This window comes from Sciurus vulgaris, assembly GCF_902686455.1.
Source record: "Sciurus vulgaris genome assembly, chromosome: 2".
NCBI lineage: Eukaryota > Metazoa > Chordata > Mammalia > Rodentia > Sciuridae > Sciurus > Sciurus vulgaris.
In genome coordinates this window covers 3,360,452-3,379,811 of record NC_136462.1, presented here as the reverse complement: position 1 = coordinate 3,379,811, position 19,360 = coordinate 3,360,452, and the positions used below count along the sequence as shown (strand labels likewise).

At 40.0% G+C, this 19,360-nt stretch overlaps 1 protein-coding gene across 15 annotated transcripts in view; it reads left to right on the top strand.

Moving 5' to 3' along the window:
- The window catches only part of MARK3 (microtubule affinity regulating kinase 3), a 94,131-nt gene that overhangs the window by 55,944 nt on the left and 18,827 nt on the right, over positions 1-19,360 (top strand). For 13 of the 15 annotated variants that reach the window (XM_079130079.1, XM_079130078.1, XM_079130076.1 and 10 more), the window contains 8 exons: positions 2,265-2,335; positions 9,688-9,744; positions 12,014-12,250; positions 12,423-12,542; positions 13,008-13,107; positions 13,426-13,538; positions 14,047-14,200; positions 19,074-19,291. In XM_079130079.1, coding sequence (XP_078986205.1) covers positions 2,265-2,335; positions 9,688-9,744; positions 12,014-12,250; positions 12,423-12,542; positions 13,008-13,107; positions 13,426-13,538; positions 14,047-14,200; positions 19,074-19,291 — 1,070 coding nt within the window. The remainder of the gene's footprint in view (positions 1-2,264; positions 2,336-9,687; positions 9,745-12,013; positions 12,251-12,422; positions 12,543-13,007; positions 13,108-13,425; positions 13,539-14,046; positions 14,201-19,073; positions 19,292-19,360) is intronic. The other 2 variants (XM_079130077.1, XM_079130084.1) reach the window with 1 other exon arrangement.

Sequence of the window (19,360 nt, the reverse complement as noted above, 5' to 3'; positions counted from 1 at the left end):
AAAGAAGAGAAGTAAATAACCCAGGACAGCTGTCTAATTTTTACAGAGACTAGTCTCCAAAAGATTGTCCTCTGCCAGGGGTCTCTTGCTAGTTGGTTGTGGAATGTGAACTAGAGCTAAGGGCTTTCTGAACTGCTCTGTCCAGTGCCTACCAACTATGTGTTCCCTGGCCTGGGCAGGAGTGCCACTCTGCTTTTTTTCTCTGGTAAATAGCCTTTAGATGTTTTTAGTTCAGCTGTTCGATCTGAGTGTTAATACATTTCTAATAAAGACAAAAAAGATCTTGGTTGAATTCCTGGTTTATAAGTTGGATTCCTTACTTATAACTTAGTAATTGTATGTGTGCTTTATGGTTCCAGAAATCTCAGAAGAGGTTTACGTTGCATTTGGAATTACAGCTAAAATTATACTGACATATTTGGACCTTGTCATTGTTCCTCTGTGACAGCAAGTGAGCCCACTAGTGTTTTTAAGTCATACTGCCTTCCATATACATAATAGGAACACAAACTATTTGTTTGCTGATGTATGCTTCTCTGCAAATAGAAAAGTCATTTACTTAGAAATGCTGACACTTTACTGAGCTGACATTTAGCTCATACTTCATCGTAGTTAAATGCATTGTGTAGTATAAGTTAACATATGTAAAGCCTTTTTAAAAGACCATGCAGTCCAGTGATAACATGGAAATATTTTTGCCCTTGCATTATTTAAAATGTATTTATTCAGAGTTATGGTCAATAGTTTTAAAGCCAGAGGTACTCATTTATAATTTAGAATGACTTTAAATCTCAGAATGTTTTAGTTAAACGCCTTCACTAAGTTAATGGGGGTCTGTCTTCCTTTCATGTGTTAGGTAGATATGGTTCCCAAAAAAATCTTCCTTTTAAAAATGAGGATTGTTTCTGTGGATTGCAGAGGTGATGTTTTCTTATTCTAAATTGATGAGCAGTTAACACTAATACTGGGTTCTCTGAGGTATCTCCTCTTCCCCAAGGAGTTAACACTGTGTAGGGATTGCACTTGAATGTCTAGCATCGAGCTCTGCCAGTGTCACCTGTATTATGTCCTGAGTCCTACTGCCAATCACCACTGCACATCCCACTCTGGGCCCAGTTACTGTCATGCTTGGCTTGATTTTTGCACAGATCTTGCAGTTGGTCCTCTGTCCTTCCCCCTTGTCGTACTCTTCCCCCTTGTAACATCCAGTGATCCTTTTAAGAGTTCAGTCACTTTCTCATCCCTGCTTCTCAGCTCATATGGAGTAAAGCCAGAGTCTTCTCCAAAGCCTACAGCAGTCTTGGTCCTCTGAGACTGCCCTCTCCCCCTTGCTTATGCCTCTCTAGCCACATGGCTACCTTGCTTCCTTCTCTTATTTGCTATAGACTCTTCTTTGCAGAGAACTACATTCATTGTTCATTCTCTCAGGTGGCCAGCAGAGTGCAAGCAAGCACACACTTCCTGTTTATTCCCACCTTTTCTGCATCACACTTCAGTCCTCTCATGTACTAGGTGCATGCTTGTTCACTGTCTGTCTCCCTACTAAAAGGCAAACTTCACAAGGGAAGGGGCTTTACCAAACTCACTGTTGCATTTTTCCAGAGCCTGGAACGGTGTCTGGCAGTTAGTAAGCACTCAATAAATATTTGTTGACTGAATGAACACACTCAGGAAATATTTTGTGGTCATAATCCAACAGGGAGAATATCTTCTTTTAACACAAATAATTTAATCTGCTTTAACTTTCCATTTTCATTGCTCAGTTTTTTTTAAAGCATATTGAAAACATGTAAAATGAAAAACCTATAAAATGAAAGTTGTATAATTTAAGCATATGAGAATTTAATTTTAAGACTTTCTCCAGCTTAAAGATTTTACTGGTGAACTTAAATACCCATAAACTTTAGCCTAGTTTAGTTCAGATTTCATGTATTTCTGGCTAACTTTATACCTGTATCAAAAAATAAAAATTAGCTGTGCATGGTGACACACACCTGTAATCAGAACAGCTCAAGAGGCTGAGGCAGGAGGATCAAAAGTTCGAGGCCAGCCTCAGCAACTTGATAAGGCGCTAAGCAACTTAGTGAGACCCTGTCTCAAAAAGGCTGGGGATGTAGCTCAGTGATTAAGTACTCCTGAGTTCAATTCCCAGTTACCCACCCCCCAAATTTAGAGTATTGCTAAAAGTTAAACATTATCAATTTCTGGGAAAATTAATGCTCAGAAATAGGACTTCTGCTTACTTTTATTTCTCTCAATTATAGGTGAAGTATTTGACTATTTGGTTGCACATGGAAGAATGAAGGAAAAAGAAGCAAGAGCTAAATTTAGACAGGTATGAATTCATGTGTCTTTAGCATACTAATTTACTTTAGTTATATCAACAAACCCTGAAGTAAACAAGTGTTTGCCTCTGTGAGTGCTCATGACACCCAGTGGATAGAGCAGAGGTTGGCCATTTTGTTCAACAAAAATTTATAAGTACCTTTCCTGCCTAAGGCAGGGTGTTAGAGGTAGCCATGTGTTCTCTCAGAGCTTTGTAATTGAGACATCAGTCTCACTCTAAACCTTGTCCTTTGGCAGTTGAACTTTAGAAATCTAGAGCTTTGCCAGGCGCAAGGGAGCACGCCTGTAATTCCAGAGGCTCAGGAGGCTGAAATAGGAGGATTGCAAATCAAGACCAGCCTCAGCAACCTAATGAGACCTTGTCTCAAAAATAAAAAATAAAGTCAGTCAAGAGCTGTGGCTTAGAGGCAGAGTGCTTGTCTAGTGTGTGAGGGACACTGATTTCGTTCCTTAGCACTACCTAAAAATAAATAAATAAAATAATTATTTTTTAAAAAGATTTTTAAAATTAGTAAAGTCAGGCATAGTGGCTCACACCTGTAATCCCAGCCGCTCTTGAGGCTGAGGCAGAAGGATTGTGAGTTCAAGGTCAGCCTCAGCAATTAAGCAAGGCCCTAAAGCAACTCAATATGACCCTGTCTCTAATACAAAAAAGGGCTGGGGATGTGGCTCAGTGGTTAAGCACCTCAGGGTTAAATCCCCAATACCAAACAGTTAGAACCTTTCAAAGTAGCCTGTGATTAATTTAATTAAAACCATTTCAGCCAAGCACAATAGGGTGCTCCTATAATCCCAGCTACTCAGGAGAATTTCAGGTACTAGGCCAGCCTGGAGAATAACAAAACCCTATCTCAAAATTTAAAAAGGGCTAGGGATTCAGCTTAGTGACAGAGTACCCCTGGGTTCAATCCCTAGTACAATAAAAATTTTAAAAAAAAACTTTTTTAAAGCAAACTATTTCAGAGTTTTTAGCAAGAGTGTCAGAGTCCCAAAATCCACTTAATTTTTTCTTTACCCCACTCTTTAAAGAGACTCTCATTTTAATTAGCTGATTTTAAGTATAAAGGTAGCATAACTCTTGTCTTCATTAATAATCATTTATCAGTTGACCATCACCTGTCAGACAGTGGTATAACACTGGTATAAATTAATGTAAATCCTTCCCCCGCCCCCACCTCTGTGCTGGGCATGAACCCAAGGCCTTGTGCTTGGGAGACAAGCACTCTCCCAACTGAGCTATATCCCCAACCCCAAATTAATGTAAATCTTGCAGCAGCCGTGTAGATTAAGGATTAGTATTATGCCCATTTGCTAAAGAAACTAAGGCATAGAAGGAATTAACAACTTACCCTGAATTTTTGTGTCTGTCATGTAGCAGACCTGATCTAGATTCAGACCCAGGCTCTCTCACTTCAAAACTCAGTCTTAACTCTTTGAATTCTAAGTTTCCAATTTTATGAATATTTCAGTGAAATTGACACAGTTGCATTAAAATAGGTTGGAAATCATAATCTGATATATTATCATAAATAATACTAATGAATATTATCAGTAATTATTCACCTATTAATGTTATCTCAAGAATAAAACTCTTAAAGACAGGCATTTATTTCAAACTTAGGAAAAGTGGTATATTTGTTGCACAGTTTAAGTTTTTTACCTGTTCTGGGAAGGGGATGATGCAACACAATGTGCTCATCATTGCATTGTCCTAATGTGAAGATTAGGAATCAGCAGACTCTTTGTGAAAAGACCAGGCAGTGCATATTACACTCTCTGTGGGCCATGTGGTTTCTGTTGCTCTGCTCTGTAGTACAGGAGCAGCCATAGACAACACTGCTCAAATGAGTGTGACTATATTCCAATAAAACTTTATTTGCAAAATCAGGGCTGGGCCAGATTTTAGCACATAGGCCATAATTTGCCAGCTGACTTAAAGGAAAGGGCACAGATGCTTTATTTCTTTTAAATTAACTCTGGGCTGAAAATGTAACTCTGAGGTAGAGTATGTGCTCATAGCAGGCACACGACCCTGGGCTCAATCTCTAGCACCAAAAATTAATCACTTTATTAACTCAGTGCTCTCACAGTTAGTTACAAGTCCTACATTTAAAAGTTTCATGGTTGGAAAGTTGACGTTAGCTGGTTTTCTAGCTTTCTCTTGACAACATTTCCTTGATTTGCTTAGTCTGGTGTTTACAGTTAAGGACTCATCTATAAGTTTCTTAACTTTTGCTGTTGCTTAAATTTAATTTAAAAGTTTAAGAAATACTAATGGTACTTTGAGTTAAAAATCCGTTAACTATCAAAGTTGAGCTGAGCATAGTGGTGCAGGCCTGTAATCCCCACTACTTAGGAGGCTGAGTAGTTAAGAGTAGGCAGGAGGATCACAAGTTAGAGACTAGCCTGGACAACTTAGCAGACCCTGTCTCAAAATAAAAAACAGAAAGGGCTGGAGATGCAGCTCAGTGGTAGAGCACCCCTGTATTCTATCTCTACAACCACCACCAAAAAAAAAAGAAAATCAGAAGTTGAAACTAACTGGTTATGGTTATTATTTAACTTCTCTGATCCTATTTTTAGGCATAAGAAGAGAAAATTATACTTGATGAATTCTATAGTTCTTCTCCATTTCTAATATTATTTCATCAGTTATATATGAAAGGAAACTCAGATATTTATTAGAAAACAAACCAGTATGGCTCTTTCCATAACTGTGTTCTTGATAGAAGTTGGCCACCATAGGGTTATAAGATGGCGGCGCTGAGTGGCGGCGGTGGCGCGGAGCTGGGCCAGGCTCTGTTCAACGGGGCCATGGAGTTGGACGCTGGCGCTGTGGTGTCTTCAACTGCAGATCTGGCCATCCCCAAGGAGATATTGATCACAAATATCTAAAAATGGGATCAGATGTTGAGAGTGACAGATCTTCTGGAAAGTCATCTGATGAAGTCCAGTCACCAACAGTTGTCTCAGAAAACATAGATGGATCTCAATGGAGTTTCACTCTTAAAGGATTTAAAACATGCAGACATGTATGTAACCTTACAAGACATCATTTACACAGATAACTCTTTGACTCTGGTCCTTGAGTATCTGATGTTTCTATGCCAAATTCTACATGGATTAACTTATCACCACAAAAGAATGGTGTCACTTCGAGACTTGAAACCACAGAACATTCTCATTAATAAAAAAGGGAAGTCTGATCCTGGGCCGACATGTTAAGATTTGGACCTACATTTTCTTCTATAAGATGCAGGGTCTCTGGTCTGATTTCAAGGTCCTTGATCCATTTTGAGTTGAGTTTTGTGCAGGGTGAGAGATAGGGGTTTAGTTTCATTCTGCTGCATATGGATTTCCAGTTTTCCCAGCACCATTTGTTGAAGAGGCTATCTTTTCTCCAATGTGTATTTTTGGCCCCTTTGTCTAGTATGAGAAAATTGTATTTATTTAGGTTTGTGGTTGTGTCCTCTATTCTGTACCATTGATCTACCTGTCTATTTTGGTGCCAATACCATGCTGTTTTTGTTACTATTGCTTTGTAGTATAGGGGTATTGCGATACCCCCTGCTTTGCTCTTCCTGCTAAGGATTGCTTTAGCTGTTCTGGGTTTCTTATTTTTCCAGATGAATTTCATGATTGCTTGCTCTATTTCTGTGAGGTACGTCAATTGGGATTTTAATTGGAATTGCATTGAATCTGTATAGCACTTTTGGTAGTCTGGCCGTAGACTTCCTTAACAGGACTCCCATAGCACAAGAAATAAAAGTAAGAATCAATAACTGGGATAGATTCAAACTAAAAAGCTTTCTCTCAGTGAAGGAAACTATCAGCAGTGTGAAGAGAGAGCCTACAGAATGGGAGAAAATCTTTGCCACTCATACTTCAGATAGAGCACTATTTCCAGAATATATAAAGAACTCAAAAAACTCTATACCAAGAATACAAATAATCCAATCAACAGATGGGCTAAGGAAATGAACAGACACTTCACAGAAGATCTATAAGCAATCAACAGATATATGAAAAAATGTTCAACTTCTCTAGTAATAAGAGAAATGAAAATCAAAACTACCCTAAGATTTCATCTCACCCCAATTAGAACGGCGATTATCAAGAATACAAGCAACAATAGGTATTGGCGAGGATGTGGGGAAAAAGGTACACTCATACATTGCTGGTGGGGTTGCAAATTAGTGCAGCCACTCTGGAAAGCAGTATGGAGATTCCTCAGAAAGCTTGGAATGGAACCACCATTTGACCCAGCTATCCCACTCCCTGGCCTCTACCCAAAGGACTTAAAATCAGCATACTACAGAGATGCAGCCACATCAATGTTCATAGCTGCTCGATTCACAATAGCCAGATTGTGGAACCAACTTAGATGTCCTTCAATTGATGAATGGATAAAGAAACTGTGGTGTGTATATATATATATATATATATATATACACACACACACACACAATGGAATATTACTCAGCCATAAAGAAGAATAAAATTATGTCATTTGCAGGCAAATGGATGAAATTGGAGAATATCATGCTAAGTGAGATAAGCCAATCTCAAAAAAACAAAGGAAGAATGATCTCACTGATAAGTAGATGATGATACATAATGGAGGTGGGAGGGGGCAAGAATGGAGGAAGGAGGGACTGTATAGAGGGAAAAGAGGGGTGGGAGAGGTGGGGGGGTTAAAAAATAACAATGAATCAAACAACATTACCCTATGTAAATGTATGATTACACAAATGGTATGTCTTTACTCCATGTGCAGACAGAGAAACAACATGTATCTCATTTTGTTTACAATAAAAATAAATTTTAAAAAAATGATAAAAAGAAAAAGAAATTGGCCACCATAAAGCTAAGATTTTTTCCCTCCTTCAGCTTAAATTTCTTTCCATCCAATAGAATCTGACTTGCACAGTTGATCTGTTGACCGTAGGGAGAGGTAGTATCTAGATAGCCAGAGCAGGCAGCAGCTGAGGGCCTGTACCATAACCCTCCCACCTCCACCCATCCCCCCAGGTCTCAGATTTGTCAGGAAGACTTGGGCATTTACTAACCTAAAGGTTGAAAAAATTACTCAGATTTGTATTTGAAATTTCCCACACAAATTTTGAAGCCTGTTTGAGGAACCTCCTGTTAGTTGGACCAGGAAAGATGACTTCTGTGTTTGTGCCTTTGCAGTTTATGACTTGATTTGTGTGCATAGAATGACTGTTGTCCCTTCTCCTGGTGGGGTACTAGCCTTAGCTCCTTCAGACCTGCAAGTGTCATGTGCAATACTGTGTTTCTACTTTTCTAGTTGCTGTGCCTTCTAGGAGCTTATAAGTCATCACAACTTAGACTAAAAAAAAAAATTTTTAAGTTTTCCTGTTTATGTCAAAGAGGAAGGTGTGCTCTATGCACAGAGTGCCAGGTGTGATCCTTTCTGTGCCATGCAAAGGCCTTCAGTTCTACCTTCCTCCTCGGAGGGTCCCTCTTCCTGCTGCTCCCCATTCCTATCCTCCTTACTGCATCTGCCATCTCAGTCGCTTAGTTGCATTCTTGCTTTTCTCAAAGACAAGAAATAGACTCCTGGCTGCATCTTCTTTCCTTATCTGTTTCTTGGTAAGCTGATAAATGTTGATGCTTCTCTTTCTTGAGTGATCAAAAGTGAATTAGGCAAGCATTCTTATTTTAACCTGGAAAACATCCAGAATCTCAGCCTTCCTTAGAGATAGCTGCTTCTAGCTAATAACAGAACACAAGAAAACAGTGGGTTTAAATTGCATATATTTAGGGATTGTGGCAACAGGTTAACTTGGAGCTGTTTGGAGCTAAAGGAAGAGAAATGATCTGAGAAAGGGCAGGAAATTATCAGGTGTGATTCAAAAGCAGAAATCTCAAAATGAGAGGGGAAAAAAAAAATCAGAGGGAAAACTAATATAAATGCTGAATGGGAAAAGGGAAATAATTGGACCCAGGTAGCGCAGGGTAAGATTTACCTGTGTTGTTCATAAATTTTGTTTTAGGAAAGCAAAGCTATTGTGTCTCCTTGTTTCCATATTAATAGAATTAAATAGCAGTATTGTTAATCCAGACTAACACATGCTCTAAAACCCATATTTTGGCATTGGAATGTTTGTCCCTTTAGTTGATTATGAATGGGTGTCATATTCTGAATATTCATTTTTTACATAAAGTAGTAAAGCTTCTTAATGAAGTGCTTACTCTGGTATTATCCCATCCTTGACCCCAACCCCACTTATCCTTGCTGCTTATTTTATTTTATTTTATTTTGGTGGTGCTGGGAATTGAACCAGGGCCTTGTGCATGCTAAGCAAGCACTCTGCCAACTGAGCTATCTCCCCAGCCCATTGCTGCTTATTTTGAACCAAAATATACAACAGTCCTCTCTGTGAGTTTGTCTGCATAGTTGTATCCATGTGTTTTATATTTATAGGATGGTGATGATTCATAAAATCAGTATTTTCATTGTAATCCCAGTTCTGTATATACTAATCATATACATCTAAATGCATATGCAAAATATCAAAAAAAAACTAGAAGCAAATTCAACAAAATAGCAGAAGGTGTTCAATACTTGATGGTGTACTATGAACATATACTTATATGTATTTTTCTTTTTTTTTCTGAAATTTCTTTTAATGAGCATATAAAGTTACTGATTAGACTTTTTAAAGGTTACCAGTAATTGTGAAATGTTAGTAAAAACAGTTGTTTAATTACCAGTTTTAATCACAGTAATAATTGCAAGTTGACTGAATAAAAGCAGATCATTTCTGAAAGTGGGTGGAACCCTTGTTGATGCATGTAGTAGTTTTCACAGTTGATAGGTCGCATACGGATCAGCATTCATTCTTCCATTTTAAGAAAGAGGAAACTAACACTGGAGAGGTAAGTAACGTGAGCTGAAAGGAAGAGTGGGCATTGTGCGGAGGAGGAGGGAAGAGGGGTGCTGAGCGGACACCTGGATGGAGGGTACCCTCTGCCATTGCTGGTTGGTGGTGGATTAGCTTGCAGGTCATGACAGGTGCCTGGGAGCACTAGGTCTGTCCCCTCTGAAAAATAAACGTAATTTTAACAGTTGGGTCCAAGAAGAGACTTCAGTGAGAACTAGAAAAGAGTGGAAAAAAATCCTCACCTTTTCCTTCCTGCTTTCACCTTTGAATTTCTCAAGATTGAAAGGTTCAAAGTGTAAGAAATTTTTTTCAGAAATTCACACATTCAGGTGCTTGCTGAGTTTTTTGCACATGGGAACATTGATGAAGCGTTCATCTTAATTGCACGTCCGCACCAGGGATAACTAACATTTGTCTCCCTCCCACCTAGATCGTGTCTGCAGTACAGTATTGCCATCAAAAGCGGATCGTTCACAGAGACCTCAAGGTACGTTCAAGTGCCCTTCCACTCACTCAGTGGTCATTTCACAAATGAGGCATATATTAGATATGTTATTAAATATTAAATAGGAAAAAAATAAATCCTATAATAATTGAATTCTATTCATCAAATCATAGTAAGAAGTATTAAAAATAAAAGTGAAGTTTAGTAAAAGTATTTCAGGTTTCAGTGACAGTAACTGGTAGCTGATCTCTGGAGGACAGTGGTCAACACCAAAGAGAAAAGATTGCTCAGAAATGCACAGGCGCACCTGACAGTGTACCCAGTGCTGCCTCACACCTTGTCTGCCCGAGTGCGCATTCTCCCCTGCCAGCAGCAGTTCTGCTGGAGGCCTCCCGTGGTCCTGCACCTCTGCCCTCACTGTGGACGAGGAAGAGGGTGTGTGGCTGGCAGAGCACTTTCCCAGCAGGGCTGTGCTCTCTGCTGCTGCTTTTTCTTCGTCTACTCTCTTTTCCACCTTCTCACCAACAGCATTTCCACATGCTGGAGTTTACCCCATATTAACAGAAAATTTCTCCAGTCAGGTACCTTCTAGATATTCTCTTTTCTTTCTACCTTCACAGCACATTCTCCTGACATTTGCTAGGTACTCAGTCTTGATGTGGCACTTGCCTCTGTGCCCTTCTCATGCAATTACTGTCTTCTTACTTGCTCCTATTGCTGCCCACCTCCAGTGCATTTGATTGTATTCTAACAGCTATGGAGGCTGCTTGTGTGCCATTGACCTTCAGTCTCTTCCCAGGATGCAGCTGGCAGGAAGACCTCTATACCTGAGCACCCTCTGGCACCTCAAGTGCTGCAAATCCAAAGCCTGAGTTCTTCCTTTCTAACCTAGGTGTGGATTTCTCATTCTGGTGACTAAGGGGTCTCACCCAGCTCAGCCCTTCACTTGGTCACCAGCTCCTTTTGCTGCCTTTTCATTAGTGTCTCTTCTGCCCCATTTCCACTCTCTGGGGCCAGACTACCGTCACTTGTACTAGATTATAACATAACACTATTCTGTCTCCTGGTCTTCTGTTTCTGATTTTGCCCTTTCCTCGTCTGTATGTTTTCCACATTGCACCCAGAGTAGTCTTTTGAAAACAAAAATAAGGTTGTCACTTCTCTGCTTAACAACTCCACAGTGGCTTCCTCTTGCCCTCAGAAATGAAAACCCGTACTTCTCAAGCACAGGTCACTTGGAAGCCCTTTGCAGTTCAGCCTGGCCACCTGTGCAAATGTCTGTGTATCTCACATACACTGGATTTCAGGTACTAGAAAGAATAATTTTCAGACCGTTCTGCCTGCAAACCCACCCTCTGCAATCAGTTGTCTCGGGCTTTGATTTCACTTCTGGGAAGCTGCCTGCCTCTTCCAGTGCTGAGCCCCTAGTGTGTAGGTCTTTGCCACAGTGCATGGGTCTCAGGCAGCTGCTTATCTTTCTCCTCTCCACTTCTCCTCCTCCTCCTCCTCTTTCTTCTTCTTTTTTAGTTGTAGATGGACACAATACCTTAATTTTATTTATTTTTATGTGGTGCTGAGGATTGAACCCAATGCCTAACAATGTACTAGGCAAGCGCTCTACCACTGAGCCACAGCCACAGCCCCTCTCCTCTCCTCTTCTGAACTGAGGGAGGGCCCTGTCTGGCTCAGCCTTACACTTCCAGCACCAGTCTAATGCCTGATGTGTGGGAGCCTCTTGGTACATGCCTGTCAAAAGTCATGAAAGTGACTGGTTTGTCTCTTGAGTGAGGTTGAGGAGTCTCCCTTCCCAATAATAGCCATTTCTCAGCTCTAGGAGTTTTTATAAACTACAGCTGTCTACTTAAAGCAAGAACCTATACTTTTTTAAAAGCCCTTGTTCTTTTTAATATTTTAATTTTATTTAAAATCAGAAAAAAATGAATATAATTGGAGTTGGATTTTACTCATCTTAATGCCAGTACAGTTGTATAACTTTTTTTAAAAATTTGTTCTGATTACTAAAAGCACTCATTCTTAATCAAAAAGGCTATTATGTTTTTCTGGATCTTGGGGTATTGAATATTTAAATTAGTGCTATAATTAATCTGTATTTGATAACTTATTTTTAATGTTATAAAATTAGGAGTTCTAATTTGTCTCCTGCTTTTTCTCTAGAAGCAGTGTTTTCTCATTTTTATAATTAGGAGATAATGACCTCATGTCATTACAGAAAGTTTTCATGAAATGCTTACTCTGTCAGAATTGTAATTTGTTTTTGATTAACTTTTGTGTTTATCTTGTTTTCCTCTAGGCTGAAAATCTGTTGTTAGATGCGGATATGAACATTAAAATAGCAGATTTTGGTTTTAGCAATGAGTTTACTTTTGGCAGTAAACTAGACACGTTTTGTGGTAGTCCTCCATATGCAGCCCCAGAGCTCTTCCAGGGCAAGAAGTACGATGGGCCGGAAGTCGACGTGTGGAGTCTTGGCGTTATTCTGTATACCCTAGTCAGCGGGTCACTCCCGTTTGATGGGCAAAATCTGAAGGTATAAGAAACTGCTGTAGCCATGTTCTTCACCAAACTAAGAGAATTTTTATAGAGTTGTATGGATTGATATTTGTATGTTTTATTGGTATGAAAGTTTTAGTGGGTTTCTTTTTCTTTCTTTTTTTAACCTTAAAGTTGACTTATTTTCTTTCTTCTCTACATCCCCCAAGGAACTTAGAGAAAGGGTGTTACGAGGGAAATACAGAATCCCTTTCTACATGTCCACAGACTGTGAAAACCTTCTCAAACGCTTCCTGGTGCTAAACCCAATTAAACGAGGCACTCTAGAGGTAATCACCATGACTTGGAGAGTCTTGAGTATTTTCAGAACTTGCCTTGGTTTGTATGACATACTGAAATCTTTCCTGAGACTTTTTTTTAAGCATAATGTGAAACTGAAATGTATTTTTTTTAAGTTACCATTTTTGGTTGGCGGGGAGGGTGGTACCTGAGATCAAATACCCAGGGGCATTGTACATCCTAGATAAGCGGTCTACCACTGAGCTACATCCCCAGCCTTTTTAAATTTTATTTTGAGACAGGATCTTGCTAAATTGCCTACTCAGGCCTCAAACCTGCCATCCTCCTGCCTCAGTCTTTCGCCTGTATAGCCGGGATTACAGGTGCATACCACCATGCCCAGCATAAGTTACCTTTTGAACTGTAATCAGTGAAATGTTGAAAATAAATTTTCCTAAATTGTGGTTATTGGGATGTTTTATTTTATGCTACAAATGAATCATTCATCTTTATAGCAAATCATGAAGGACAGATGGATCAACGCAGGGCATGAGGAAGATGAACTTAAACCCTTTGTTGAACCAGAACTAGACATCTCAGACCAAAAGAGAATAGGTAATTACTCTGTGCCTACAAGTTTGCATGTGTCTGCTTATATGACTTCTTGTCTTCACTCCTGTGTGTGCACCTCAAATGTGAAGAATGGGAAATGAAGCATAAGACATGTGGGCCAGCTTCTCCGTTCTGCCCCATTCAGGAATCACCACCTGCAGTTTCCTGTGTCAGCACCCAGTAATTCAGAAACACATTTAGCCACTTATTTGTTAGGAAGCGTGTGATATTTTAGGTCAAATAAGGAAAATTATTTTACTCTGTAACAGATGATTTCTTATCCAAATAAAACATATAAACCATATTATACCCTTCTTTTAGATATTATGGTAGGAATGGGATATTCACAAGAAGAAATTCAAGAATCTCTCAGCAAAATGAAATATGATGAAATCACAGCTACATACTTGTTGTTGGGAAGAAAATCTTCAGAGGTAAGATTAATCAAAGGGAAGAGCTAAAATATCTTTTTCGTGAATGATCAGCTTATATAAACTTTTCATTGGTTTTGTTTTTTTAATATATAAAAACATTTGATGCATTATTTTTAAAATTTACCTACAAATAACAAATCTTAACTCCTATGACCATTATGAGCTATTTTAACTTGAAAATAACAGTGCCTTAAAGTAGATATTGTCATAAACTTGAGTGTTCATAAATTAGCCTATAGTCATTAGTAATGACTGGAAATGATATAAAGCGTTAAATTAAGCATCTTTAATTTGAAAGGCTTAGAAAGATCATTAATACATAACCTTTTGTGAGTTTTCCCAGCAGTCAGAAAAATGCTTTTGCCTGAGTTTAGGGTTGTTACCTCGTACATCGCAGTGCCCCTCTCTAAGTGAATGTTCATGAAAGCTGTGTGGTCATGAGAAGTTGAGCTTCCTGACAAGCCACTGGGGTCCGTGTGTGGTTGCCGCTCTTCTCATTCTCCCGTAGCTGGACGCTAGCGACTCCAGTTCTAGCAGCAACCTTTCACTTGCTAAGGTGCGGCCAAGCAGTGACCTCAGCAACAGCACTAGCCAGTCTCCTCACCACAAAGTGCAGAGAAGCGTTTCTTCAAGCCAGAAGCAGAGACGGTACAGTGACCATGGTAAGTCTGAGGCTGCTCAGCAGTTCCAGTTTTGCATGTGGTCTGCCAGATTGGCGGGATGTTCCTTGGTGGCATTGCCTGGCCTTCCCTCAGGTTCTGGCACAATCGAGGCTCTTACCTCCTTGATACATTTGGTAGACTCTGGCTAAGTAAGGCTCAGCTGGTAGGAACAGCCCCGCCACCTCCACCTTTACCCTCTGAGACCCCTGCCTTAGTCTGGAGTTCTATCCATCTCTTCTCCACCCCTGCCTTGGTTTTACTTTCTAGGGTAGCATTCTCTGGTAGAATTTTCTGTGCTGCTGACAATGTTCTTTATCTATACAGCCCAGTCAAGTGAAGTTAACAATGTTTTTAAATTTCACTTAAGGTAAATATATAGAATTGCATGTGGCCAGTGACCATCATGCTGGTCAGAGCAATCCTAGAGAGTCTGTGGTACCCCAGTTTTATCTTAATTGGTTTTATTTGTTTTGTTTAATATTTTTTAGTTATAGTTGTTGGTGGTCCTTTATTTCATTTATTTACTTAAATGTGGTGCTGAGGATCAAACCCAGTACCTCACACATGCTAGGCAAGCACTCTACCACTGAGCCACAGCCCAGCCCCTGACTTTAATTGTTACGATGTCATTCTTATCCTCACTCTTGCTGTTGTGGCTAAGCCACCCTCACTCTTCAACTTCACTAGAAACTGGAAGCTGAAGGACCCGGTAAGTATGCCGACTTACTCACTTGCTGTTATTCTACCTTCAAGGCAACTCTTTTCGGGTCCTGAGATGCTAGCATATGTGTAACTATAAATGTAGAAGTTGCAGGTGTTCCCTTAACTCCAGCATCCTTGGATTCAGAAACTAAATCTATATTGACCTGGTCCTTATTTTTTAATTTTTTGTTTTTTTGTGGTGCTGGGGCTTGAACCCAGGGCCTTGTGCATGGAAGGCAAGCACTCTACCAAGTGAGCTATATCCCCAGCCCTGGTCCTTATTTTTTAAAAGCCCGACTTGCTATGGGACTCCCTATTTATCCTTGTTCATTTCATTTCCCTTCTCTGGACATTTTTTACCTCCATTCTTTGATCTTGAAATCTGAAACTTAGCTACACAGAGCACTCCAGGCATGCTTTGGTTTTGCATTGAAAATGATGCTGCTTGGGGCTGGGGTTGTTGGCTGGGTAGCAGAGCACTTACCTAGCACTTGTGAGGCACTGGGTTTGATCCTCAGCACCACATAAAAATAAATAAAAATAAAATAAAGGTATTATGTCCACCTACAACTAAAAAACAAATTTTTTTGTTTTCTAAATGATGCTGCTTTGCTTGGTTTCCACTGCTCTTCCTGCCAGCGGATGTCCCTGCATGGCTGGACTGAAGCTGTTGCAGTGTCTGCTCTGCCAGGGTAAAACTGAGCTCAGAACCCATTCTAACACAAGGCTTTGTGCTCATCGCATCTGTAAGTGAAGTGAAAATTCAGGCCTGTCTCCTTGTGTGTTCATTTTAGTTGCTGGTGAGAAGGGATTTCAGACCTGTGGCCTGCATGGCAGCTAGCAGATGCCCATTGTTTTTCCCTAAAATACTCAGTTTAAAGGGAATTGTTTCTGTATGCTGGAAGAAACCTAGTAATAGAATTTTCTCATTTCTCTAGGCACCGCCTTGTTTGTTCTTCCTTAGGCCCATAGGTTCCATCTGTATTATTAATGCCTTTTCCCCCAGCTCATAAAATTCTAGAAATAAAACAGAACTTTGGACCTGATGCCATACACTCACCAGTCCGCCATTTTGTCAATGAGGAAGTAGGTCAAGAAAGGTCACTAAGTCTCCTGAGGTCGCAGAGCAAGCAAAGAACACCTAGAGCAGAACCCAGGACACTTGGTTCCTGATCCTGTGGCTTGTCCACTAAACCACCTCATTAGAGTGGTCTTTTTATAATTTTCAAAGGATTTCAAAATCCTTTCTTGTACCTTCTAATATTAAAAGGAAGTTCATGCAAGACTGTTTCCAGAAATCTATTTATAGAGAAAAATCACTGACTAACCATGTCCCTGGCAATTTTTTTTACCTCTTTATGGAAATGAAGATAATAATTTGCAAAAGAAAGATCTGACTCTGCCCTCTAGCACTGTCTTTCAAGTGCTGTGAGCAGGACAGGTCCCAATGAGCCTCCCAGTAAAGCAGGCCCACTGAAAAGCACTGAGAGTCCCCTGCCTCTATACCACTACCTAGAGGTGGACCCGCCTTCTTCTCTGAGCCACAGTGCTTCCTAATGTGGGACCCATGTGTGAACCCCAGTGTCTGTATATGTACTTTGCTAAGAAGTATGATCCCAATCAGACATTCGAGGGTTCTTTGTCTTGTTTTGATTTATTAATAAATTTGAAGCCAGGCATGGTGGCGCACACCTGTAATCACAGAGCCTGGGGAGGCTGAGACAGGAGGATCCCGAGTTCAGCAGCAATGAGGCACTGAGCAACTCAGAGAGACTCTGTCTCTAAATAAAATACAAAATGGGCTCAGACTGCAGCTCAGTGGTTGAGTGCCCCTGAGTTCAATCCCTAAAACCTAAATAAATAAATAAATTTGATAATGAACAATTTGGAAGTTACCAGAAAAAAAAAAAAATTGGATCCCTTTCTCATATCTTATATAAGGATAAATTTCAATTAGGAGTCATGATATGAAAATATAAAAAATGAAACCCCTGGACTGTGGGTTTAACTTGTGTTAGCGTTTGCCTAGCATGTGCAAAGCCCTGAATTCAATCCCCAGCACCACAAAAAAAGGCTGAGAAAACACTGATAATTTGTTTTGTAACTTGGACTGGTAAAAGTCTTTAAATAATGATATAAACCTGGATGTGGTGTTACATGCCTGTAATCCCAGTTGCTTGAGAGGCTAAGGCAGGGGGATGGAGAATTGAAAGCCAGCCTCAGCAAAAGCAAGGCACTCAACAATTCAGTGAGACCCTGTCTCTAAATAAAATACAAAACAGGGCTGGGGATGTGGCTCAGTGGTCAAATGCTTCTGAGTTCAGTCCCTAGTACCAAATATGAATGAATGAATGAATGAATGAATGAGAAAGATACCAAAGGAAAAGACTTATCAATTTGTGTACTATATCCATACCACCAACTGCTACATAATAAAAAGGAACTGACCATGATACCTACATAACTTGGATGGATTCCAAGAGAATGGTTATACCCAGTAGGGGAAAACAGTCTCAGGGGCTGGGGCTGGGGCTCAGCGGCAGAGCGCTTGCCTAGCACTTGCCTAGCACGTGTGAGGCACGGGGTTCGATCCTCAGCTCCACATATGAATAAATACATAAAATAAAGGTCTGTCAACATCTAAAGAAATATTAAAAAAAAGAAAATCTCAGGTCACATGCTATTGATTCCATTCATATAACATTCTTGAAATGACAGAATGATAGAGATGGAGAATAGGTTAGTGGTTGTCAGGTATAAAGGACCAGGACATTGGGGTGGGAGGTGACCGAGGCCATGAAAGGGTGGCCCACAAGGTCTTTGAGGTGGAACTGTCCTGTGCTCATAGGAATGTACACATGTGATGAAGGGTATAGAATTAGACACACATGAGTGCAAGTAAAATGGGAAATTTGAATGAGGCTGTAGGGTGGATCAGTATCTATCTCCATTCAGAATCTCACATCTTAAAAAGTTTTTTAATTTTTCTGTGGTGCTGAGAATTGAACCCAGTGCTTCACACATACCAGGCAAGCGCTCTACTCTGAGCCACAACCCCAGGCCCCTTGTTTAATTCAATTCCAAACACAGTTAGCATTTTTATTTTTGTCCAAGAAGTGCTACTTTATGTGCCCCCCTTCCTTTCATTAGACCTAAAATATAGTCTCTTCTACCTTAGAATAAATGATGAGCGTTTGGTAATATTCTTTAACATTAACCACTGGACACCATATCTGATGAATACAGGGAATTTCCAGGCCACTTAAACTCCAGATTTGTGGTGTCGTCAAGGATTCTGTATGGCTTACTGCAGGATTCACTCCAGTTGTCCCTGGGTTTGCTCCTCCTGAACTGGGGCTGTGACCAGGAACCTCTGCCCAATTCCTCCTTGCCACTTGCAGGAGGGACATTTTTTCCTCCACTTCTACCACCTTCCCCTGTCTCCTCAAATTCCTGTTTATCTAGAAGATTAGAAGTGCCTTTTTAAGAAGCCAAGATAGAACTTGGGGGAAAAAAAAAAGACCTTTGAAATCTGTACTGTTCTGTTCCAAAAGGTGGCAGCATTTCTTTTACAAAAAGGGTGTGATTAGCTCTGATGTATAAGGTGAGCAGTTCGCTCAGAATGAGGAATGCACATCTAGTTAATTTGATTAGTTACCTATACAGTGACACCCCCCCTAAATTTTTTTTCTACAGGACAACTCTAGATGTTTACTAATTTTAAAAATATCCTTAGGAAAAGTTGGAAGTTAAGGACTAGTAAGTGAAATTTCAAAATTAAATTCATTTCATAGGGCAAGGCCAACAATATATGTAAATGGGAAACATTTTAGAGGATTTTACTGTTTTATACTTTTTAGATGAATCTTAGAGTATCTTACAAATTTTTTCACAGAATATATGTGAAACTGCCTAACTGCTTTTTTTTTTTTTTTTTCCCTTAAACCCAGGGCATTCTACTACTGAGCCACAGCTCCAGCCCCTTTTATTATTATTATTATTTTTATTATTTTATTTTGAGATTGGGCTGACTAAGTTCTCCACACTGACCTTAAACTTGTGATCCTCTTGCCTCCTGAGCCACTGGGATTATAGACGTGCATCACTACACCCAGCTACTTTCTGTCTTTTAAAGCATGAACTCTTTTTTTTTTTTTTTTTTTTTTTTAAGCTGGACCAGCTATTCCTTCGGTTGTGGCATATCCGAAGAGGAGTCAGACCAGCACTGCAGATAGTGACCTCAAAGAAGACGGAATTTCCTCCCGGAAATCAGGTGGCAGTGCTGTGGGAGGAAAGGGAATTGCTCCAGCCAGTCCCATGCTTGGGAATGCAAGTAATCCCAACAAGGCAGATATTCCTGAACGCAAGAAAAGCCCTGCTGTCCCCAGCGTAAGTATTGTTGGCCTGAGGAGTAGTCCTAAGGTTGTTGGGCTGGAACCAGTTAGACACAGCTGTTCT